Genomic DNA, 21,772 nt, shown 5'->3' with positions numbered 1-21,772 from the left:
AGGCATTATTGTGATTGCAGGGAGAACAAAATAGATGTTTGGCGACCCGGGTCTAAAAATTAATACAAACTCATCTTGAACTCTGTCATTATAACATGTTTGGTTAGGAGATGATAAATGATCAATGGAGAATTGAAGACTAGGTAGAAGATAATCTAAGATGGAAATAATATTGTTTAAGAAGGAACAACTGTCATGAATGACCCATATGAGGTTTCATCCTTAATTAAAATACTATGATGCATAAGAGAGAACAGTGGCACTTCTCATAAGAAGGAAATGAGGAAAGGAACGGGTGTAGTAGCTGAATTATATTTTAACCAAATCATTCACATAGATAATGAGTTGAAAATAGTAAGGTTGATGTTGGTTGTAATCTTCATTTCATAGTCTAATTTTAAAGATAAGATAGCGTAACTTTAAGAAAGTGAAGTAATTGTCCAAATATCCAAGGTATACAAGAAGGGACATTACAGGTGTTGAATCAAACTGCAGTGAAATAGGATACCTTGAAACAAAATGAAATGACAATATTGCTGGTTTCACATCAATAAGTTGCGCAATTGGCTAGCAGATTTCACAAGGTATTAACCTGTTTCAGCCACGGAGCAATTGCGAGGTTGGGATTCGCTATTCTTGAATGTGGAGCACTTGGAGTACTTGAAGGTCCTGCTGTTGAAGGTGGTGATCGAATGTCTCTTGGTTTTGACACAAAACCTTGGTCTTTGGAAACTAACTGCCTGAAGATGTGTCTTTGCTTCCTCAATAAATTGAGAGTCTAGCTTCGTTCCCCAATCTCTTTGAAGGAATTAACAACCTTGATTAAATCTTCCTCTACATCAAACATCATGGACATACATCATTTTTGCAGTGGCAAACTCTGAAGCTTGAATATGATTCATAGGCAAATTTCATGGATCAAAACTTTTAAAACAGTGCAACCCAAGTTTATATGTTACCAAATTGAGGGCTTATTTTGTAGCTTGAACCAAAGTGGTGATGCTCAAATATCCACCCAAGATAGTAATATTGGAATTCATCCATTTGTTTTGCCGATTAAGATAAATTTTGCCCTGTTTAATTTTGAAATTAGATCTCCTTGATGACAAAACTCAGGTACATGAAGTGATTGCAAATGGCTGGATTATGTCCTTGGAAATTTGGTTTCCATAAATCTTTTCAATTTACTTCATTGATGGAGACCTCAATGACCAAATGTAATTATGCTGACAATTGCACCAACAGGCCTAATTTTAATGGCAGCAAGTGTGGCTGTAATGTAGTGAGTGAATAAGAAAAAACAATTACCATAAGTTTGACAGGGCCATTTACATGCTAAACGGTCATTATGCCCAATTTTATAAGTAGAAACCTGATAAACTAGTATGGATATTTTAATCATCTCCATTTCCAAGACATCAAGAGATATAATATCGAGGCAGCTATCTAACCTCTGACAGAAATCTGCTAGAGGTTCTTTGAGATTGACATCTGTTGGCATCTTTTAGATACATCTAGTTAATCTATCTATGCTTGTTGAAACTAGGAAAAGGATTATGAGCATACACAATAGCAAAGATAAAAAGAGACATAAAAACTGAGGCCTTTATGATGTTCTTTTACTTATTGAAAGAATTGGTGGATGTGTAGTGAAACATTGTCAACCCAATTAAAATTTCTGCCTTTAACCAAGACCTTGTACAGCACAGGATTCCATTAAAGCTCAAAATTAGTTCTCAAACACATCTAGTACTTTTCATGGGAGAACCATCAGGTTCCTTATTGGCTTTTAATTTAACAAATGATGTATTTGTGGTATCTTTATTTTTAAATTTGTTAAGGTGTTGAGGATATTGTCTCAAATGCTTGTTTACAGTATGGTTTTTCTCACTAATGTGTATAATCTTTCTTGATTATGTTGGATGTTTGTATTTGAAGCTTAGATTCTTTGCAATGCAGAGTAGAGGGCCTGCACATGTTTTCTATATCTATTTTGTTAGGCCATGTGTCCAAAATTATCCTCCTTAGGAGCTTGGCATTCTTGAAAATTTCTTTGAAGAAAGTATGATTTGGATGTTGTTGTTTAGGGATGGTATCTTTCAGTAATGCCATCATTGAGGAACCTTCCATTTCCCAAGTAATTTTATTTTCTATAACAGATTTCACACTACTGGTATTGGGTCTTTACCGTGTTGTTTGAAACATAAAAAATAAACAATGAATTGACAATACAAGTGAGAATGTAGGTCATGTTTGGCAAATTTTGTATTGTAACTGTGAATCATGTGGTTCTAAGATCTCAATAAGTATGGAGGGAGGAAATGACGATGCCTTAGTGATGGACAATGTATGTAATATTCCCAAATGGAATATTGTGTAATATCTGATCAAATAAGACATACTTCACAAATTTCAACACTTAGTAATTGATTTTTTAAATTAAAATTCAAAATTACTGATAAATAGTATTAAAGATAGTGTAGCTCTTAGAGAGCTCACTGCTGATGTCTACGTGTACACCATTCTTCACCGGGGACAGTATGACTTGGTATAGTGTATCAGTATGACTTGGCACTGCCTATGTTATGTCTTATCATCATGGTTTTTTCTTGGCTTGTGTTCATGATCATTTTGTATTCCTGGCTATCAACTGTTCATGTTTTCAGATCACTGTCTATGCATTGAGTTGATTGGATCGTGATTGTAATGTTGATTAAAGATATATGGCATCTAAAGATTGTGTAACGACACTTTGTTATAAGTGCTGTTAGTTCATGTTGAGACTATGAAGGCAAGTAGAGTCACTGCCCCAGTAAGGGGTATGACCAGCTGTAGCATCAGTTTTCTCGACATCTATGGTAACAGCCGTCAAGCTTTCGATTCTTTAAGTCACGATTTTTGTCACATCCTTGATGAGGACATTAATAATATATTGTTCAAGAGAGGCTCGTGCATGTTAGATCTCTCCAGAATAATAAGTGCTGTGTTAGATCTCTTCATATGAAGCATTCAGTGACTTGTATCTGAAGACTAAGTTTACATCTTCTGTAATATGTGTGGCATATGCTTGAGAATCATTCCGTGTTCAGTCAGTGAATGGTTGATTTATGTTTCTAAGACATGTTACGCATTTGCATTGCAAGGAGATCAAACTGTGTACTGATTGATTGTTAAGAGTTAACAATCATTAGCATGAGAATTTTGTATTTGCTTTAAGCATTCAATAAATGACCTCTTTCGAGTAGGAGGTCTTTTCCAAGGTATCTCTGGCGTCTTTGTGTTTCTTGCTTTATGTATTTTTTTTATGCTATTCTGGTTCGAAAACTTAACATGGTATCAGAATCCGTCTAAAGGAGTGATCCAGAACCGGATTTATTGAAGTATGAGATGGAATCTGCTGTCATGCATTGGTGCTTGAAAAAAAATTCTATGGGAGATGTGGTCGTAAAACACGAGTTTTTGGATATGCTTGAGTAGCAGTCTGAGTGATAGTTGCTAGTTGCACACAATGTGTGGGTGTTTACCATTAGAGCTTGTAAGGTTTGCTGAATTGTAAGAGATATAAAGATCCAAAACTGAAAAAGGGCATTGACAATAAAGAGATAAGTATTTGAATAATGATCATGAATTTTATGTAGTTAATTCATGCTACAATATGGAGATAAGTGAACATGAGAGCATTGTTAATAATTGTGAGACTGAATTGGTGGCACTTAACTTCATTAAAGAGGAAGAACTTATACAGACTGTCAATGTGATTAGTTTCTTTGAAGAAGAAGAAATGACATTCAGAGGGAGACTATTCAGCTGCAACAATCAGATTCAGAGGGAGCTTTAGTTGCAGATGTAGAATGCCGAGTCCTTTGCTGAGAATCAACAAGCTCGTGTAGTAGTGTCACTGCTGAAGCTCCTTGTTTTGTCAAACTTGGAATCGACTCTTTTATTGAGATAATGTACGTTTGAGTATGTTGTCCTTATTGAGAAGCTCGAGGTGCAATCCCTTGTTAACGAGTATTCTCTGTGAGAGAAGTTTGAGTTGCAATCTCTTGTTAATGAGCTCTTGTTTGCAAGAGAAGTTCAAGCTGCAATCCTTGCTAATGAGTTCTTCATTGTGAAAGAAGTTCAAGGTGCAAGCCCTTGTAAATGAGTTCTTCATTGCGAGAGAAGTTCGAGGTGTAATCCCTTGTCAATGATTTCTTCTCCGTGAGAGAAGTTCAAGGTGAAATCCCTTGCTAATGAGTTCTCTGCAAGAGAAGTTCAAGGTGAAATCCCTTGTTCCACCCTTTGAGTAGCTATAGTGGATCTACTCCCTAGGAGTAACTATGGGGAAGAAGTCATTTGTGTGACTCTGTGACTTTATTTTTTGCGTTCCCGTTTCACCCTCTAGGAGTAGCTATGGTGAAAATTGTTATGCTGAGATAGCAATTTATATTGAGAAAATCTATGATGAGATTTGGTTATTGACATTTTCTAGTTACAGCTCTATTGTGTTTTTCAGGATGAGACGCACTATGACATATATGATCTCTCTCTTGCTATGAGGGAGTGCTAAAGATAGTGTAGTTGTGAGAGAGCTCACCATTGACACCTACGAGCACACCATTCTTTACCACCGAGGCATTATGACTTGGCACTATGTATATTATGTCTTGTCATCGTGGTTTTGTCTTGGCTTGTGTTCATGATCATTGTGTATGTTTGGCGGTCGATTGTTCATGTTTTTCGATCATCGTGTATGCATTGAGTTGGTTCAGTTATGGTTTTAATGGTGATTAAAGATATGTGGCATCGAACGATTATGTAATGACACTTTGTTATCATTGCCGTCAATTCATGTTGAGACTTTGAAGGCATGTACAATCACCGCTTGAATATGGGACCTGGCAAGCTATAGCATCGGTTTTCTCAACATCTATAGTAACTGTTGTTAAACTTTGGGTTCTTCTTGTCGTGACTTTTGTCACATCCTTGATGAGGACATTAATAATATATTGTTCAAGGGAAGGGAGGCTTGTACGTGTACATATAACTTAAAAATTCAGAATAATAAGAGCCATGTTAGATCTCTGCATATGTAGCATTCTGGTGATGTATGCTTGAAGATTAAGGTCACATCTTCTGTGTTGCATATGCTTGAGAATCATTCTGTGTTCCATCAGTGAATGATTGATTTATGTTTCTCAGACATTTTCTACATTTGCATTACAAGGAGACAGAACTGTGTACTGATTGATTGTTAAGAGTTAAGAATTATGAGCATGAGAACGTTCATGTTGTGGTTCCACAATGCATGCCCCATTTCAATAGGAAATGGGGACCCCCTACTTTATTTTTTTGGATTTTTCAGATCCTAGTCCGGCCTGAGTCATTTTAGGGTCGGTCTTAGTCTCGTTTGAGTCCCAACTGAGAAGCTTGGATGTTTGGAAATCAAGTTTATCCTCTATCGTCTATCCTCAGCTAGTAAAGAAGAGGCTCTCAAAGTAGAGCCAAGAATATAGAATTGTGAATGATGCCTTCATATTCGCTATAATCTGATTCATAGAAGGGGATTATGCAAAGAGATTATTAGATGATGCAGTGGCACAGATAACAGTACTCGGAGCATATTATATCCAATTCCGAACTTTGACATATTTGAGGGTAGTTGGTACCCGCCGTTAACCTGAAAAAGCTCCTGAGGTATCCTTGTGACAGACTTGTTCTCTTGGAGATTTCTCGACAAATCTTGTTTGCCTATGATAGAGTTAGAAGGCAATATAAAAAATATTGGACATGGTTGTTGACTATAGGACCTTTTCGGGTATATTGGAGGCAAGATATCACCTTTTTTGAGTGTGAATGGGATTAGTATCCCTTGGAAGAGTACAATTCTCATCGGCCATATTTTGATAACATCGGGAGAGTGCAATATTTGGCGGGCAAAACATTCCAACATGAAGAGGCTATTGAGGATCATTGGATGAACACAATAAATGACTATGATATCCGAATAAGGGATTATTGTAGGATGACTTTGTACTTGGCAGAGAAGGCCCTAAAGATAAAGATTCCATTAAAGATATTGCAGCAAGACTTAGAGGAGTTACTTGATCCTCTGTTCAATAGGGACAAGATTGGTAATAGGCCCATTATGAATGTTGAGGTTGATAGGGAGGAGAATTTTGATATCAACCATAGGACGAGGCATGTCATTAAAATGACACAACATTGGATTAAGAAACCATTTAAGCTCGATCCAATTCCTGAAACGGTGTCTTTTATGGACAAGCCCACCCAACCAAAGGTAGAGGGAAGAAAGTCACCATCCCTACCTTTGCAGCTCAGTCACCAGAAAGGCCGGAAATGGTACACCAACTTGACAGACCAATTGGATATTATCGAGCTCAGAGGGGCGGAGGAAGGGGCAAGAGGAAAAGAACTTCTCCGCCAAGAGATGAGCCAGAAGAGGGTGAAATCCCAACACCTCCGTAGCAAGGAGAAGAAAATATACAAGGGCCGGAAGATATTGGAGCTCCACAAGCCCAGGTTGATCCTCAAGTGCCACTAGCTACACAAGCCCAGGATGATCCTCAAGTATCAACAGTTGCACCTAGTCAAGCAAAGGCAAAAGCTGAGATACAAGAAGTTTCCCCACCTCGGTGAACAGAACAAGCATCCCCTTTTGCGCCTGAAAAGGGAAGAAAGATCAAGACTTCGGTCAAAAAGAGGCAAAGGATGACCAAGAAAGTAGTTCCTATCCCATCGATCCTTGAACCTATTCCTGAAGAAGATGAAGAAGAGGATGATGAGGATAATATACCTTTGAATAAGAGGACCCGGCTTTCTAGAGCCACAGAAGAGGAACAAAGAAGAAGCTCGACAATCACATTGCCACCCATGCCTGAGCAGGTCATTTAGTCTACAACATCTGAGGATGAAATGCAACAATGGATTAACGAGCAGGATGTTGAGGGGACTGATGTATTTAAGATGTCAGATTTTGATTTCATGCCTATTGGCATTGAATTGGTGGGGGATAAGATTCAAGATACGCCAACCAATCAACCTCAACAGGAAGATTGGACTCAGATGCCCCCCGAATCACAAGGACTCGAAGTAGTTCCTGCATCCACATCCCAGTTGCAAGTCACATTTTGTGTTGACAAGGGATCAATTAGTCCTCCAGGAACAGAAATTGTGCAGGTCCAGGTAGAACCTGAAGGAGAGCCACAACAAGTATCTAGCAATGAAGTGTCGGAAGAGGGACAAATAGGTGAACAACCTCAAAAAACTTCCTAGGACACAGAGGTGAGAACTGTGGGCTCCATCGAAACAGAGACTGCAGAAGAAGGGTCGTCACAAAGGGAAAAGACCCCGGAGAGGAGCGATAAGGGTAAGAGCATAGTAGAGCAAACTCCTTCATCCTCAAAAGGAAAATCCTCAGCTCAACATGTTCCAAGGTGGCTCCAAAAAGAAGTAATCAGGAGCAAGAAGCAACAGTTCACTATAGAAGAGGACAAAATGAAACTAATAGAAATGCTAAGGAAACCTGATTCACCTCCTAAAGAAGCACAACCTTTGGCCTTCATTATGAGTGATTTGAATCAAGACCTTTTTGCTCATGTAGCTCTTTCTCCTCCCCATTCAAATGTTGAAGAATTGAGTCCACAAGATTACTAGATCCAGGAAGTCATGCTTGGGAAACCCACCTTGGAAACAACAAATTTGATGGTCACAGCAGGAATGAAGGAAGTTTTTTGGAGCCTGGAATAGGATGGGGCAGAGTTGTTGACACTTCGGAGACAAAATGAAATCCTTAAAAGGATATTTGAGCGAAGTTGTTGGCCCATTAAACCCCGCCAACCCCGAGGAGACTCTAAATGCAGCAATGAAAAGGAGAGATAGGGGGGTGGTGGGATTGGATCCATTTTTGAATGCCTGTCAGCAATGGCGGGAAAGTTTTGAGGAGAAAGGGGTACTCATCAGCCAAGGGAATCTCAAGCTACTACATGTCATGCAGGAGAATGTGGATAAAATGGTAGTGATTTTGAATCAAGACTTCGGTCTTATGGATGAGGTACATACATGGGGAAAGGATTTACAGGTGCTACAGGCGATAAAAGGCCAGAGGTATAGAATGCTCATGGATGTATATACGGCAGAGGAGTTAGATTTAATTGATGATTGGATAGAAAAGATAGTGGATAGTAATAAAGTAATGGAATCATTACATGCGGAGATCCATCGGCTCAAGGACCAAGCCTAAGAGCAAATTTTGGAAGCTGAGAAATACTATAGTGATGCATGTCTGGACATTTTTGAGGACGATGCATGGGAGAAGTTGATACCTGTAGAGATAGTAGTTCAGAGATTTAGGAAGATTTTTGAAGAAGTTTCTACTGATGAAGATATTTGGCAAGCATTCAGGACAGAAGAGGCTTTGTTAGAGCTAGATACTAAACTAAGGGATTTTGCTGAAACCCATATAGAAGTAGATAATTACAAGTGGAAGGTCAAAAATAAATATAATGCCTTAGATTTATCGGATGCGGCAAAGGTCACTGAAATAATAGAGAAATTCAAGGGCAAACACCTTGATGGAGCCCAAATTTGGGCTTCCATTTTTGAAATAATGTGGAAGATTCATGTCCATGGTTGTTGGTGATACTCGTTCTTTGTAAAAAAAAGAAAAGAAAAGATTTGTTGCAACCAATTATCAAACACACAGTAATAAGACTGAACAGACAATATTAGTAGATTTTAGACAAGAAAATCAAAACAAAATTTTGAAGGATTGCTAATATGAAGACTAAATTAATTAATGATCTACAAACATCATGTTTAGCCAATTATAAGTTGTTGAGAGAATTTTGCTTGCCTACAAAGCTTGTCAAGAATGGGCCTCTGCTTACAAGCAATCCAGAGGTGTAAATGAAATTCCAAGGAAATGCCAAAACGTGAAGAGTCAATTAGAGGTGTCTTGGCAATTATTCCATATATACAAGCACCAGGCACGCGTCCATAGCTACTGGCAATATTGAAAAGTTTGCAAGGCATGAGAATCTTCAGGCATGATATTGAGTTGAAGAGGCAACCCTACAAGCGGCATTTGAAACAAGATTCACGGTCGAACCATTCCATCAGTATTTCCTAAGATAATCTTTTGATATTATTAAATATTAATGATATATATTGATCAAAGGGAAAGTTGGGAAAGTCAATTTTCGAGAGGAATCCAGATGCGATGACGATAAAATACAAGGGAGTTTTGATTATGGCATAAGCCAAAGTAATTAATAGGCAATAAACTCGAGAATATATGAAGAGATTCTGCCACCAATAATGCCATGACGACAGATACCTAGCATCCATAATATATCCATGATGCACTCCACAATTTTGCAAAGAAAAATATTTGGTACTGGGTGGGAGCATTTGTTTTGATAATCTATCACGTTTGTTGCACTCTTCCATTATTCGAGTGTTGTCTCACACAGCGATCTCCTGACTCGCGGGTTTGTCAAGAAAATGTCGTAGCACATAGTTTGATCCATCTGTAACGAAGGCAAAATGGGGATTTACGACAGCGTCTGAACTTCATCGCCCAAGAAATGATCTACTAATGAAGTATAACACGATTAAGGAAGAAACATCAGCCCAAACAAATGACAAATGCAAAGTCTTAATTACTATTAAAAATATTGCTATGGCTCATTAAGAAATTACAATCGGTATACTTCTCCATTAGCATTAGTTATGAAAAGACAAAAACATAGGTTTGAAAAGTCACGCCTATACAAATGTAAGATATAAATGAGAGATACTTTATTTCATAAGATATATTCAGAAAGACAGATCCGAACATTTTATATTTTCTGAGGAGAAAGTATTTCATATTTTTTATTGTATGGAGGAATAAGAAGTATATTATGATTTTATAATATAAATTCTATTATTTTATTTTAATAATAAAATAAAATGTGTTTTGTTTATTATTAAAGGCGTGGAGATTTAAACTACAGGCGAATTGTCCTTTGCAAAGTCTTAATTACTATTAAAAATCTTGCTATGGCTCATTAAGAAATTACAATCGGTATACTTCTCCATTAGCATTAGTTATGAAAAGACAAAAACATAGGTTTGAAAAGTCACGCCTATACAAAATGTAAGATATAAATGAGAGATACTTTATTTTATAAGATATATTCAGAAAGACAGATCCGAACATTTTATATTTTCTAACGAGAAAGTATTTCATATTTTTTATTGTATGGAGGAATGAGAAGTATATTATGATTTTGTAATATAAATTCCATTATTTTATTTTAATAATAAAAGAAAATGTGTTTTGTTTATTATTAAAGGCGTGGAGTTTTAAACTGCAGGCGAATTGTCCTTTGTAATTATTTTCTGGAATTCTGTATACAATTTAAATATGGGATAAATGGACATGGTCATTTAACATTTTAAAATTTGATCATCGTAGATATTGTGAAATATTAAATCATTTCCGTATCTGTGTCCAGTTTGTCTCCCTATCAGAGGAGTTAAAGTTCAATCTGGAGTAATTTAAGAGTGCATAATATTTGGTCTGTCGCATTTTGGTTATTAAATTGTTGGCAGTTAAAGTGCGTAAAACATTATAAAGTTGTACATGAAAATTCACTGAAGTTGAGTCAATTTCCCGAATGAGCAGAGGCACTGGTCTTTTTATTATTGAAGTTAGAAAATCTGTAACTTCCTTCCTACAAGCATCAAATCAATTATTTATAAATATTTTACAATCCATTCAATTCAAACACTCAGTATCCAATTTTCATTTTTGATTGAGTTCGAGGACCTTGCCAGCCAGAGAACTCCAAAAGTTTGAATTCGCTATAGAAAAGCCTTGAACTAGATAGTCAGTGTTTGAGGTGAAGGTTTACCCGCCTGGGTGTAGTGGAGCCTGAAGTGTAGGGGAATCGAGAAGTATTCCCGTTCATTGGTTAGAACTGATTGAGAAGTCCTATCGAAGAAGTGACAGGCTATTGGATTTCCAATTTGCAGTTTTCGGAACCAACACACCCAGACATAGCTCTGGTATGAAGAGGGACAAAACCTAGAAGCCGGAATTTCAATTTGGACACTAAGTCAAATTTTGCATTTTTTGGACCCTTGAGGTGCGCTGGTGCGCTTTTTGCAACAATGTGTTGGAAGAATTTTGGAGAAGTCAAAGGTGCGCAAATGCGCTTCTTCCGAGGTGCGCTAACTGTTAACTACTAGTTCCAAAATCAAAGCTTTCCATGCACTGGAAACGCATTCCAGTAGCAGTTTAACTTTGACAAACGCCCAATGAAGGTTGGACTTCTATTTTTCACACTTCCAGACACTTCTACATCAACTGAAGGCTCTCTTCTTCTTATTCTCTCATAATTTCTTTGTTTTATGACATGTAAAGGTTCATGCATCCAATTAATGATATAAAAATGGATGGAGTCCTACTAAGCACCAGTTAGATAATCAGTTTGTATATAATTAGTTTGTTTTATTAAATTAGAAGCATATGATTGCATGAAGATATCTCTCACTCTCAACACAAATTGAGGAGAGGATCTCTTATAAATACAGGATTGTAATATGTAATCAAGGCCGTCGTTATTTTGAAATTTTGAAATAATATATGCTTTTGGTGCTCGCATTTGGAGTGTAGTGATTCTTGCCTAAGTGTGTCATATTTTTGTGAATGCATGTTCATGGAATGTGATTGAGCCAAAAGTTTATTGTGTTATTTCTGGTTGTGCGATCTTTTAATTCTGGTGTTTGCTACGGTTTTACGAATTCCGTTGACATATCTAGTTCGAGAAGAGATCACCTATTTTGTTCCTACATAGCTTTTTGTCTCGTATGAGCGCACTTTCCGTGGCCTTGCGATTTGATGAAAAGTGAAACATCTTACGGTAGCTAAATTCCCATCAACGATTGCATCAGTGGAATTAAGGAAGTGCTGCTCCTATTTTCATTAGTTACTCACCGATTTCTTCAAAAGCTTAACTCGTAGACGCATTGTTTTGCATAGCTTATGTCCGTTAGGATTTTATTTCCATGTTATTTGCTTGAATTTCTAGTTACCTTATCTTCGTAATTTGCTTTACTAACCCGTTGTTAAAATAGGAATTCATATTAGTTGCATTGTTAGATTGCATTCATTAAAAACATAAAAAATACAAAAACATAGTTCTTTTTGTGTGTTTTATTTTGAAGCAGCAAACAGATTCAATATCTTATCCGAAGTTATCAGAACCAGCAAAGGCCTCCTCATGAACAAATACATTTATCTTCAATTGAGCGGATTCCAGTAGGTTGCAAGATCGCTCGGAACCTTGGAGTTGATTTCCCAAATTCAGCTTTTCAAGAGAGGAATTTGAAAGGATTCCTGCCGTTAAGCATTATGCAAAACGACAGCTCAACAGTTCAATGTGCTTTAAGCATTCCATTGAGGATCATATTCTGGTGTGGCCAGGCTTTTCGTTAGAGTAGGAAGGTTTGCCTAAGGTATCTCTGGTGTCTTTGTGTTTCTTGCTTTATCTGTTATTTATTTATGCTATTCTGGCCCAAAAATTGAACAAATAGTACATTTGTGGAAATCAGGTCTATTGAAGCAATAAAATATAAACCCTAATTAGCACATCAGCCCACTCAATCTACATTTATTTCCAATCCCAAGAATTACAGACAATTCAGAATGCAGATCTACAACAAATTGGCACCCAAGTTATGATGTCTGGTGCTAATTTAGCCACTGAGAGAATGCATGGAATGACACTGGGTTAGCTGTTAAAGTCGGAAAAATATGGCACTTTGGAAGCTTCCATTAACTGGTTGACTAGATCTGCAAAGAAGGTGCTATAATATCTGCCAAATTCTGCAATTTTCATGCTCAAATAGTTGCCCAGCTCTGCTACAAGTTGACAAGTTAGCCTACACAAGAAATTTTCAAATGTTACACCAATTGGTCCTATACCAGTAAACATGATATTCGCAGATCCAATTCAATTTACAATGTAATCTAACAATGAAATAATAGCTTACAATTGCTCACCCTGAATCCTCAATTATTCCAAAAATGAAACTCCAGTACAATTTCTGAATGAGGTAGCCCAATTTTGGGTTAGGGATTTCAATCTACTAATTCAATGATGGAAATTAGGGGGTTCTTTTTGTTAATGTCCAGGATAGATTATCAAGATGTCTAAAGTTAAACTATTGAGGGAATGAAATAATAAACAAGCATACATCCAACAGGCCAAACAAGTTGTTTATGTAGACCTTTGTGTTGAATTTCCCTCCAAAAAGAGACCTTTTTCAAACGTAGAAGTGCCTCTTCCAATGCCACATAGAAGAAATAAATTAACTAATTGGTTTGATCACAAAGCTTTTTCTCTAGATGCTCACTTTATGATTATCCTGTATCACAGAGACCTCCATTGTAGTAGTCTATTTTATAAAAACATTTAGAGTGTTGCTTTATGAAAACATAAAAAATGATGACGGAGCCGAAGGTTGTAATGAACAAAAACAAGATCATTCACCCTTTTCACTACCAACTTGTGTTTCTTCGAGTGTACATGCTTGAACATACTCCAATTCCGCTTGCATCCTCATGCACTTCATGGCTAGTTTAAGATATGAATCACAATCCTCTTTAGATTTGGCAGTGAAGTACCAAACATATCCCACCATCCATTTGAAAAAAGAAAATTTGAAAATCAATTCTATAACTTTGACTTTATCAATGTAAAATGATAATATAATTTGAAATTAAAATCATAAAGTTTTACTTGGCATCAATAGTGTTTGACTTTTCGACTTTTCGCCTTTTCACTACCAACTTCTTGTGCTTCTTCGAGTGTATATGTTTGAACATACTCTAATTGCACTTGCATCCTAAAGCACTATATGGCTAGCTCAAGATACAAATTGCAATCCTCTGTAGATTTGGCACTGAAATAACAAACATATGCCACCATCATTAGAAACAATTTTTTTTATAAACAATTCTATAACTTTGACTTTATCAATGTAAAATGGCAAAAGAATTAGTATAGATTTTTACTTAACATTAATAGTGTTCAATTTTTCTTGCATAAGTTTCATGAGAACAAGTCTCCTTGTGAATTCCTATACATTACAATTTGAGGGATTACATTTGCTCCAAGTGTTGAATTAGTTGATATTCTCTATACAATTTTTATATAGCCCACTGCACATCTCATCACGGCCTTGAATCTTGCGCTGAATTAGAATGTTGGATTAAGGTAGTGAGCAGATAATTGTATAGGCTTGTGAAGTAGATTGTGCCATCATCAATCAATGACAACCCATACGGGACTATATTTAGTTGAATTCCCTGCATAAATAGATCTAATGGCTTCTTTTATCTTATCCTTGCTCTCATAAATATATCCCATTGTGGGCTTCTCTCTATTAACAATTTGTAGGATGATTAGTGGCCCTATGAACTGCCACCATTGTGAAAGTTGAAACATTAACCTTTAATTTTCTTAGTTTTAAAAATGTACAATGAACATAAGCAAGTGCGAACAAAAATGATGAAATGAAATGAGGACAAAAGGAAAATTACTTGCACAATCTCCTTGGCTAGGTGCCAAAAGCCTCTCTCATCAATAATCCAATCAGCCATCTTAATTCTTGCATTGCTCTTCTCATATGATGATGCGATCCACTCCTCACAAACATGTGTTTCAAACCAGCCTTGGACTAGAGCAAGGATTGCAACGTGATAAAATTTGTTGCGAATTAGGTGACCCTTGGATGAGCCAACTCTTGCTTATTTGTGAAATTCCACATAAGTTTGAGGACCCAAGTATGATTCCATATGAATTTACAAACACTCCTTTTGTGCTCTATACATGGTTTTATACATGAAAGTTTGCAAAGATCCTCCAACATTAGGTCAATGCAATGAGAAGCACAAGAGTCCAAAACAAGTGGGGTTGCCTCTCCATGATAAGTTTACTTACACAAACATAATTTACTGCATTATCCATGACTATCTGTACCACATTTTTCTCACCTACCTACTTCAACACTTTCTTCAATTCCTCATAATGATTTTTAACTTTTTTGTTTTCCCTAAAACATCAATTGATTTAAAAAACATTGTGGCACCTAAGAGAAAAAAAAGCAATTTAATACAATCAAAATATAAATACTTAATCACTAAGTCAATAGTTTACTAGTAGTAAGTACTAGTTCCACAATTACTAGATGAGGAGACAAGAAAATTCAATATTGTTCTATCAGCCCAACCATCAACCATGATGGTGCAACCCTTCCTCCATACCTCATGCTGCTCAATAATTGCGATTTTGACATCAGCCCCCTTTTGGGTCAAAATAGAACCTTTTAGCTCCTCATCATTAGGGACTTTGAACTCTGATCTGAAATTGTAAAAACCGGAATGAACGAAATGATTATTGAATTAACAGTGAGCTCTTAAATAGAGTTTACAGACGCTAATAATAGCATAGTCTAAAAATAGACGTAATTGAGAAAAGCTAATAGAAAGCCTAAATGACCATTGAAATAAAAAATTGCTGAAGACTGCCGGAAATCACAACAGTTCAGATAAGTAAAATTTTAATTATTATCTTCACAAATGTTTTAAACCACGAATTATGAAAAAAGTAATTATCTAGAAAATTTGCTTTGATTCAATGAAATTGTGAAAACCAGGATAAAGAGAATATGACAGATTGATTACTGAATTAACAATGAACTCTTCAATAGAGTTTACGCGGAAATAGCATAATCTAAAAATAGACTTAACTAAGAACATTAAAAAGAAACCTTAAATGACCATTAACTAGAATTAGCTAAATATAACGAGATACTAAAAATAATTGAGTAAGGACCACAAATAGCATCCATTACTATTTGTTAACAAGGAGATCTAAAACAAATTAAAGAATATACTATTTTAAGTTGTTTTTTTGGTTGGTAATAATATACTATTAAGTTTTACTTTAAAACTTTAAAAATCAATATAATCAATGTGGCACGCTCTTAAGTTCTGAAAGAAAGAAAATCAAGACATAGAAAGTAAAATATTGCATTAAATGGAAGGTTGTTGTAGAACTAAAAATCTCCAAGTGCCATTTTCCCAGCTTCATGCTTCTCCTTATTCCAACCTATGCTCTCAAGTGATGGTTGGGCACCTAGAGTAGTGCGTAGAATGAAAATTGAATCTAATGTAGATTTCTTCTTACAAGTCCGAGGCCCAATTCCCACACTTGCAACACCACTACTAGATGGAGGTAGTGGAGAATGAAGATTTGAAGAGGCCTCTTTACCAAAGTTTTTCATTTCTTCCATATGCTTCTTTTTCCTCTTCATATTCCTCTAAATGAGCTTGCATTTCATGTATAACATCATGAGGTGCTGCTTTAGATGTTTTAGCATCATGTCTTGATATATGTTCAAGGTGATATTTCAATCAGATAATACCTCCGCCACTATATGTTGGCTGTGGGCAGCGTCCCTTGTGGGGTTTGTGACATGGTTAACAATCTGTTGTGTCCTCTATAATTCTAGCAGTTGTATCGGGCATTGAAAGGTCAGTCTTTTGGTGCAACGACAATCCTAGTAGTTAACAAGTGGTATCAGAGCTTGGTCATAGGTTCGAATTCACACAAGTTGTGGTGAGTGACCTTGGGACGAGGATTGTTGGCAGTGGTTCAGCGTCCCTTGTTTTTGTGTCTTTATGACTTTGATTGCCGTTGCAGAGTCCAAGCCATAGGACTTGGCGAGCCAGTTGAGTCTGGCTGATTTGGTGAATCAGCCTAGACTTAGTTGGACTGGGCTGAGTCCGAGTCCAGAGGCAAAAAGACTCTGGAGCCTTGGCTCGCCTCTAGACTCACCAAGTCCTGCCAAGACTCATAGATTCTTGTATCTATGGCTCAAGCAGCTTATGTAATTTATGTTATTACTCTATTTTATGTTTTTAGATTTTTGTTCCTATATTCTTGGGAGATTTTTGGTCTGCTTCACTGCAACTTGAAATTTGTAGAGGTCATTCTAGCTGTCCGAAACCTCAATCCTCCATCCACTGCCATCTCCATACTAAGAATTAGTGAATGTAGTACATTTACAAAATGAAACTACTAAACATATCAATTTCCATTCAAAAGGATAAAGTTTCAATTTATTTTTTCTTCAGGAGTTTCTTCTCACCTTCTTCAGTCTATGCCCATTGAGAGTTGATCATCAGGTGGGAATTGTAAGAGTTATGCTGTATAACATCTTATTGTCTGGATGAACAGCTAATTTCATCATATTGTATTACTATAAGAATGCTAAACCTTTGTGTTTTAATGCCTAAAAGAAAGAAAGTATTCTTTGAACTTTGTTTACATATTTGCTTTATGTTTCCCTGATCTAACCAGATTTATGCATTGTAGACAGAAAAGGATAGACTAATTAATGCCTTGGAAGGCAAGCAACAACAATTTATCCTCGCTGAACAAGGTGATTTTTCACATGCTACACCTACATCTGATAAACAACTCAGAGATGAAAACAAGGTATTATACTCACTTCTGGAGCATATTTAGCTGGATTTGGTGGTTTTAGTAAATTCTTATCAGTATTTATAGTTATAATTGTTTTTCTTTGATTTTGTTCTTAGTGGATGACAAGAAACTTGATGCACTGTTTAATTTTATTCTGTGTGAGCATGATTTGATCCTATTCTGATTTCTTTCCGCTCACTTTTGTATTACACAATTTACTGTCTGTAACGATAGCTGAAGAAAAACATACATCACTATTTTCCCTTATATTCTATGCATTTGTTAGCCTTTGGTTTTTGGAGAGGCTCTAGAGGAACTACATTGCTTCGTTCTAGGATTGTCCAACCTTGTCTCCTTATCATGCAGAGTTGTCCAATGAAAATTTGGCCTGCAGTGGTCCTTTTGTGTTGTTGTATGATGATGCCTCTTGTTTTCTTACTATGACATTGCCTCTTCAGTTCTTCTGCTTGAAGCATTAATACAGATATTTGATAACCCCGATTTCCAGCTGCTGTCCTTAAGCTTAAGCATTGGCCTCTTGCATATTTCCTCTTTTGGGTTACTTCTCCTCACGTGGCTATTTATACGTATAAATTGTTGCAAGGGTTTCCCCTTCACCTTTGCTTCCTATGTTCTGTCTTATTATTTCAAATCCCATTGCTTTTTCAGATTATATTTTTCTTTTTTTACCCTAATACTTTCCCCACCAAGTTACTAATCCTGGTTTTGATACAGATTTGTGTTTTGGTTTGGGTTCAGGTTCATGGGTTCAAAATTGTTTTTTCGGGCAGGTTTTGGTTCCATGTGTTTGTATATATATATTTATGTAAATATATATTGATATATTATAAAGTTATAAATTTATATAGTCATAGATTCATAAATATAACATGTTCAATGTTCATTCATCATTGGCTCAAAACCTCAAAACATATAATAATAATAAGTTAGAAGTGTGATACTTGTAAGTACATAATTGCCAATCAAGTTATAAATAAAATACCTCTTATATCATTTTCATAGTTTGCAAAAGTCTTAAAATGTCATTACACAGTGGAAATTTAGATTACAAGCCATATCTCATATTTAATTTTCAATTTCATTATCATAATCATCATACGAGTCGAGGTCAAAATTTGGTTTCGCTTCAACTTCACCTGAACCACTAGTCATGCCACTCACTATTTGCATGTTGTGTGAAAGAGCTTTCTCTTGTTCATCTACAAAGATTGGGAAGTTGTGCAACTGTGGCATCTAAATCAGCACGCTTAGGGACTAGATCCGAATTCCTTGTCACACTTTCATGGTAGTCTGGTTTCTTATGTGACAGTAGGCGAAGGTTGGAGTGTATGAAGACCAAATCCTCTTCTTTTTTGGCATCCAAATGATTGTTCTTGACTGAGTGGATGGAGGAGTATGCACTCCAATTCTGCTCAGCTGAAGAACTTGTAACGTGTTGAGTTTGCATACAACATTTAGTATTTAATCTCATATGATAGCATCATGATCAAATGAAAAACAATAGAATAAAAGAAGATACACACTTGGAAGAGAACTTTAATTGCAAGAGGCTGCAAGAAAATGAAGCATTGACCATGTACATACTTCCATTCATCAACATCCATCCTATATTGAGCATGAAGAGTGACAATATCATGATATTTGGTAGATGTGAATTGGTAAAATTTAGTCAAGACAATATTTTGAGTTTTATCATCATAATGTATCTTTGTAAATGCAGCCTTGTAACTAGCAGCAACCTTTGCATCTTTATATGGTGCCACCCCCCTTGGCTAAGAAGCCATATTTTGGCCATAAAACCTTGGTGCCAAAATATATGCCAAGAGATAAAGGAGATGGTCATCTCGGTCCAACGGTTAACAATAATTTTCTCCATAACTTAGGAAAATGTATCTGCATGTTCCTTGGCCACTATTATTATTTTTATGTTCTCTACCATGGTCTCCATACCATTATAAATTTCACCCAAACATGGGTGACCAATATCAACATACTTAATCCTGCTCATAATGGGCTTGGTGAATTCCAGACATATTCCACACGATTCTACCATTCATCATCAAACACAAATGCTTTTACTTTTTGGGCTCTTTCTGTGTTTGATTGCCTCCATACAACGTGCTGATGACAATAGCTATTAAGGCCTCTTGCAAGTTTCACAGGTTGTCTTAAGATGATTGTGTGAGATGCAAATCGTCTTTTGACAACCTAACATAGCATTAAATATACATGTCATATAGCAAGTTCAACTATAAAAAAAATTAAAATTCAAAATTCAAAACTATAAAATAAAATATAAAAACAAACTTAAATTGCTTTCAACAACTCCAATGAAGAGAAGGTCTTGAATATGGATTGTGTCATGTGATGATTAGTCACAAACATTTGTAACTCCTTGACCTTTGTTTATTTATTTATGTGATCCATTCAATTAGAGTGCCAATCTTTTGAATGATTAAATTGAGTGAGTGGACTATACATGGTATCCAAAAAATGTGATTATATATGGCCTCCACTGAAGCCCCATCTGCCCTACAATATTTAGCATTGTCCATTATGACTTGGATAATATTTGTTCCCCCATGAGGATATTGACAATGAAACTTGCATCTTTCACTTGCCCCTAACTATCGACTCCCTTCAAGAACATTGCCCCTTTAGGTGACATTGCTATAGCATTGATCAAAGACCTATTCTTGCAAATTTTCCATCCATCAGAAATGGACACACCTTTTCCATCCATGTATATTTGATTACTCTTAATTGTGTCTCTACCAAGGGTTTCTCCTTTGCCAATAAGGTGAAGTATACATGGAGGTGTATTGCAAAGGGTAGTCTCCATCTCCTACCAATAAGGTGATCTAACAATGAATGGAAGCCCATTGGCATAAATGCAACGGGCAACACATTGATCAATTTAATTTCATTTTTGAAGGCCACATCCAATGGGCTTCTTTTTTGTACAACAATTTGTGGTTTGGAAGGTGGTGATATTTGTAGGAAAGGATGTGAGCTAGTGGATTTTACGAAGCCATGAGGAGGTCTCCTCAAGCCTATCTAGGTAAGGGATGGAGTAGTCTTGCTTCTCTTTTGAGCTTCCTCTTGTTCTCTAGCATATTGCAAGGTTAAATGAGTTGGCAACCTATTCCCATCTTTCCCCTTACAAGTTTTCATTCCTTTTTCAGTGCTGGGAGTGAAGTGAGTTTTCGCTCAAAATTATGAGCTCAAATACTCTACATTGCAATGGTTACACCACCAACAAAATTCCCACTGTCAAGAAATGCCTTAATCATGTTTATGTAATGCTAACGTGGTGAACTTACATCAATTTTAAAAGGGGTTGCCCTGACAACTGAACTGGAGCTTCCACTTCCACTTCCATCCACTGTCCAACTCTGAATAATGAACCTAAGATAGAAAAGAAAAATCAACACATTGTTACTTAAAAATTTGAAAATAAAAATTGACACTATAACCCCTTGATATGTATAGAAAGAAAAAGAGTATTGAAAACTTCTATAATTTTTTTTTTCTTTCAAAAATTCATTATTAACTTGAATGAAAAGAAGATTCACTCACCTTTGACCACTAGATCTTCCTTCCCCAATGATTCCTATGTCTTTGATGTGGGTCTTAGTTATCCATAGTGTTTAGCTTTGGAGGAAAATGCTACAGCTGTAGAAAATTGCTTGAGAGATGAATGAAATATCATCAAATGATCAAATGCATGCCTTTATGGTTGAAATCCGGGTTTGAGAAGGTTTTTAGATTTAAGAAAAAAAAAATGGCATGTGGGGCCCATAGCCTATAGCCCATAGCCCATAGTCTGTTAGTTCCCCCAGATTATGTCCGGGAGGGACCCTGTCGGAACCCAGCAAGATTCCGTAAAGAACTGGAACTGGAACAGAACTGTTGTCAGATTCCAGGGCATTTTAGAGGAATCCAGAATCTTAGTTTCCTCATGTGATCAGATAAAAGCTCCTTCAACTTGATTTGGTGAGTTGTGAACATTATATCATTTTGTTTTCTGCAACTCACAAAATATCTAGGGCATGAGCTTCATATACATTAAGAAATATATTTAAATACATGGTTAGCAAATAAGTGCCACATGTTGCTGATTTCTGATTTAGTAGTTTTTAACCCTCTTTAAAACTCAATTGCACTGTCATAAATGGAGGTCTTGGCATCTTTGATGAAAC

General features: G+C 36.3%; 1 protein-coding gene across 5 annotated transcripts in view; it reads left to right on the top strand.

Moving 5' to 3' along the window:
• The window catches only part of LOC149550157 (golgin candidate 3-like), a 167,370-nt gene that overhangs the window by 60,123 nt on the left and 85,475 nt on the right, over window positions 1-21,772 (top strand). For all 5 annotated transcript variants that reach the window (XM_089793272.1, XM_089793271.1, XM_089793273.1 and 2 more), the window contains exon 9: window positions 17,439-17,561. In XM_089793272.1, coding sequence (XP_089649398.1) covers window positions 17,439-17,561 — 123 coding nt within the window. The remainder of the gene's footprint in view (window positions 1-17,438; window positions 17,562-21,772) is intronic.

Source organism: Cupressus sempervirens, chromosome 7 (genome assembly GCF_028749045.1).
Source record: "Cupressus sempervirens isolate cs-2001-9-10 chromosome 7, ASM2874904v1, whole genome shotgun sequence".
NCBI lineage: Eukaryota > Viridiplantae > Streptophyta > Pinopsida > Cupressales > Cupressaceae > Cupressus > Cupressus sempervirens.
This window is presented reverse-complemented; position numbering and strand designations above follow the sequence as displayed.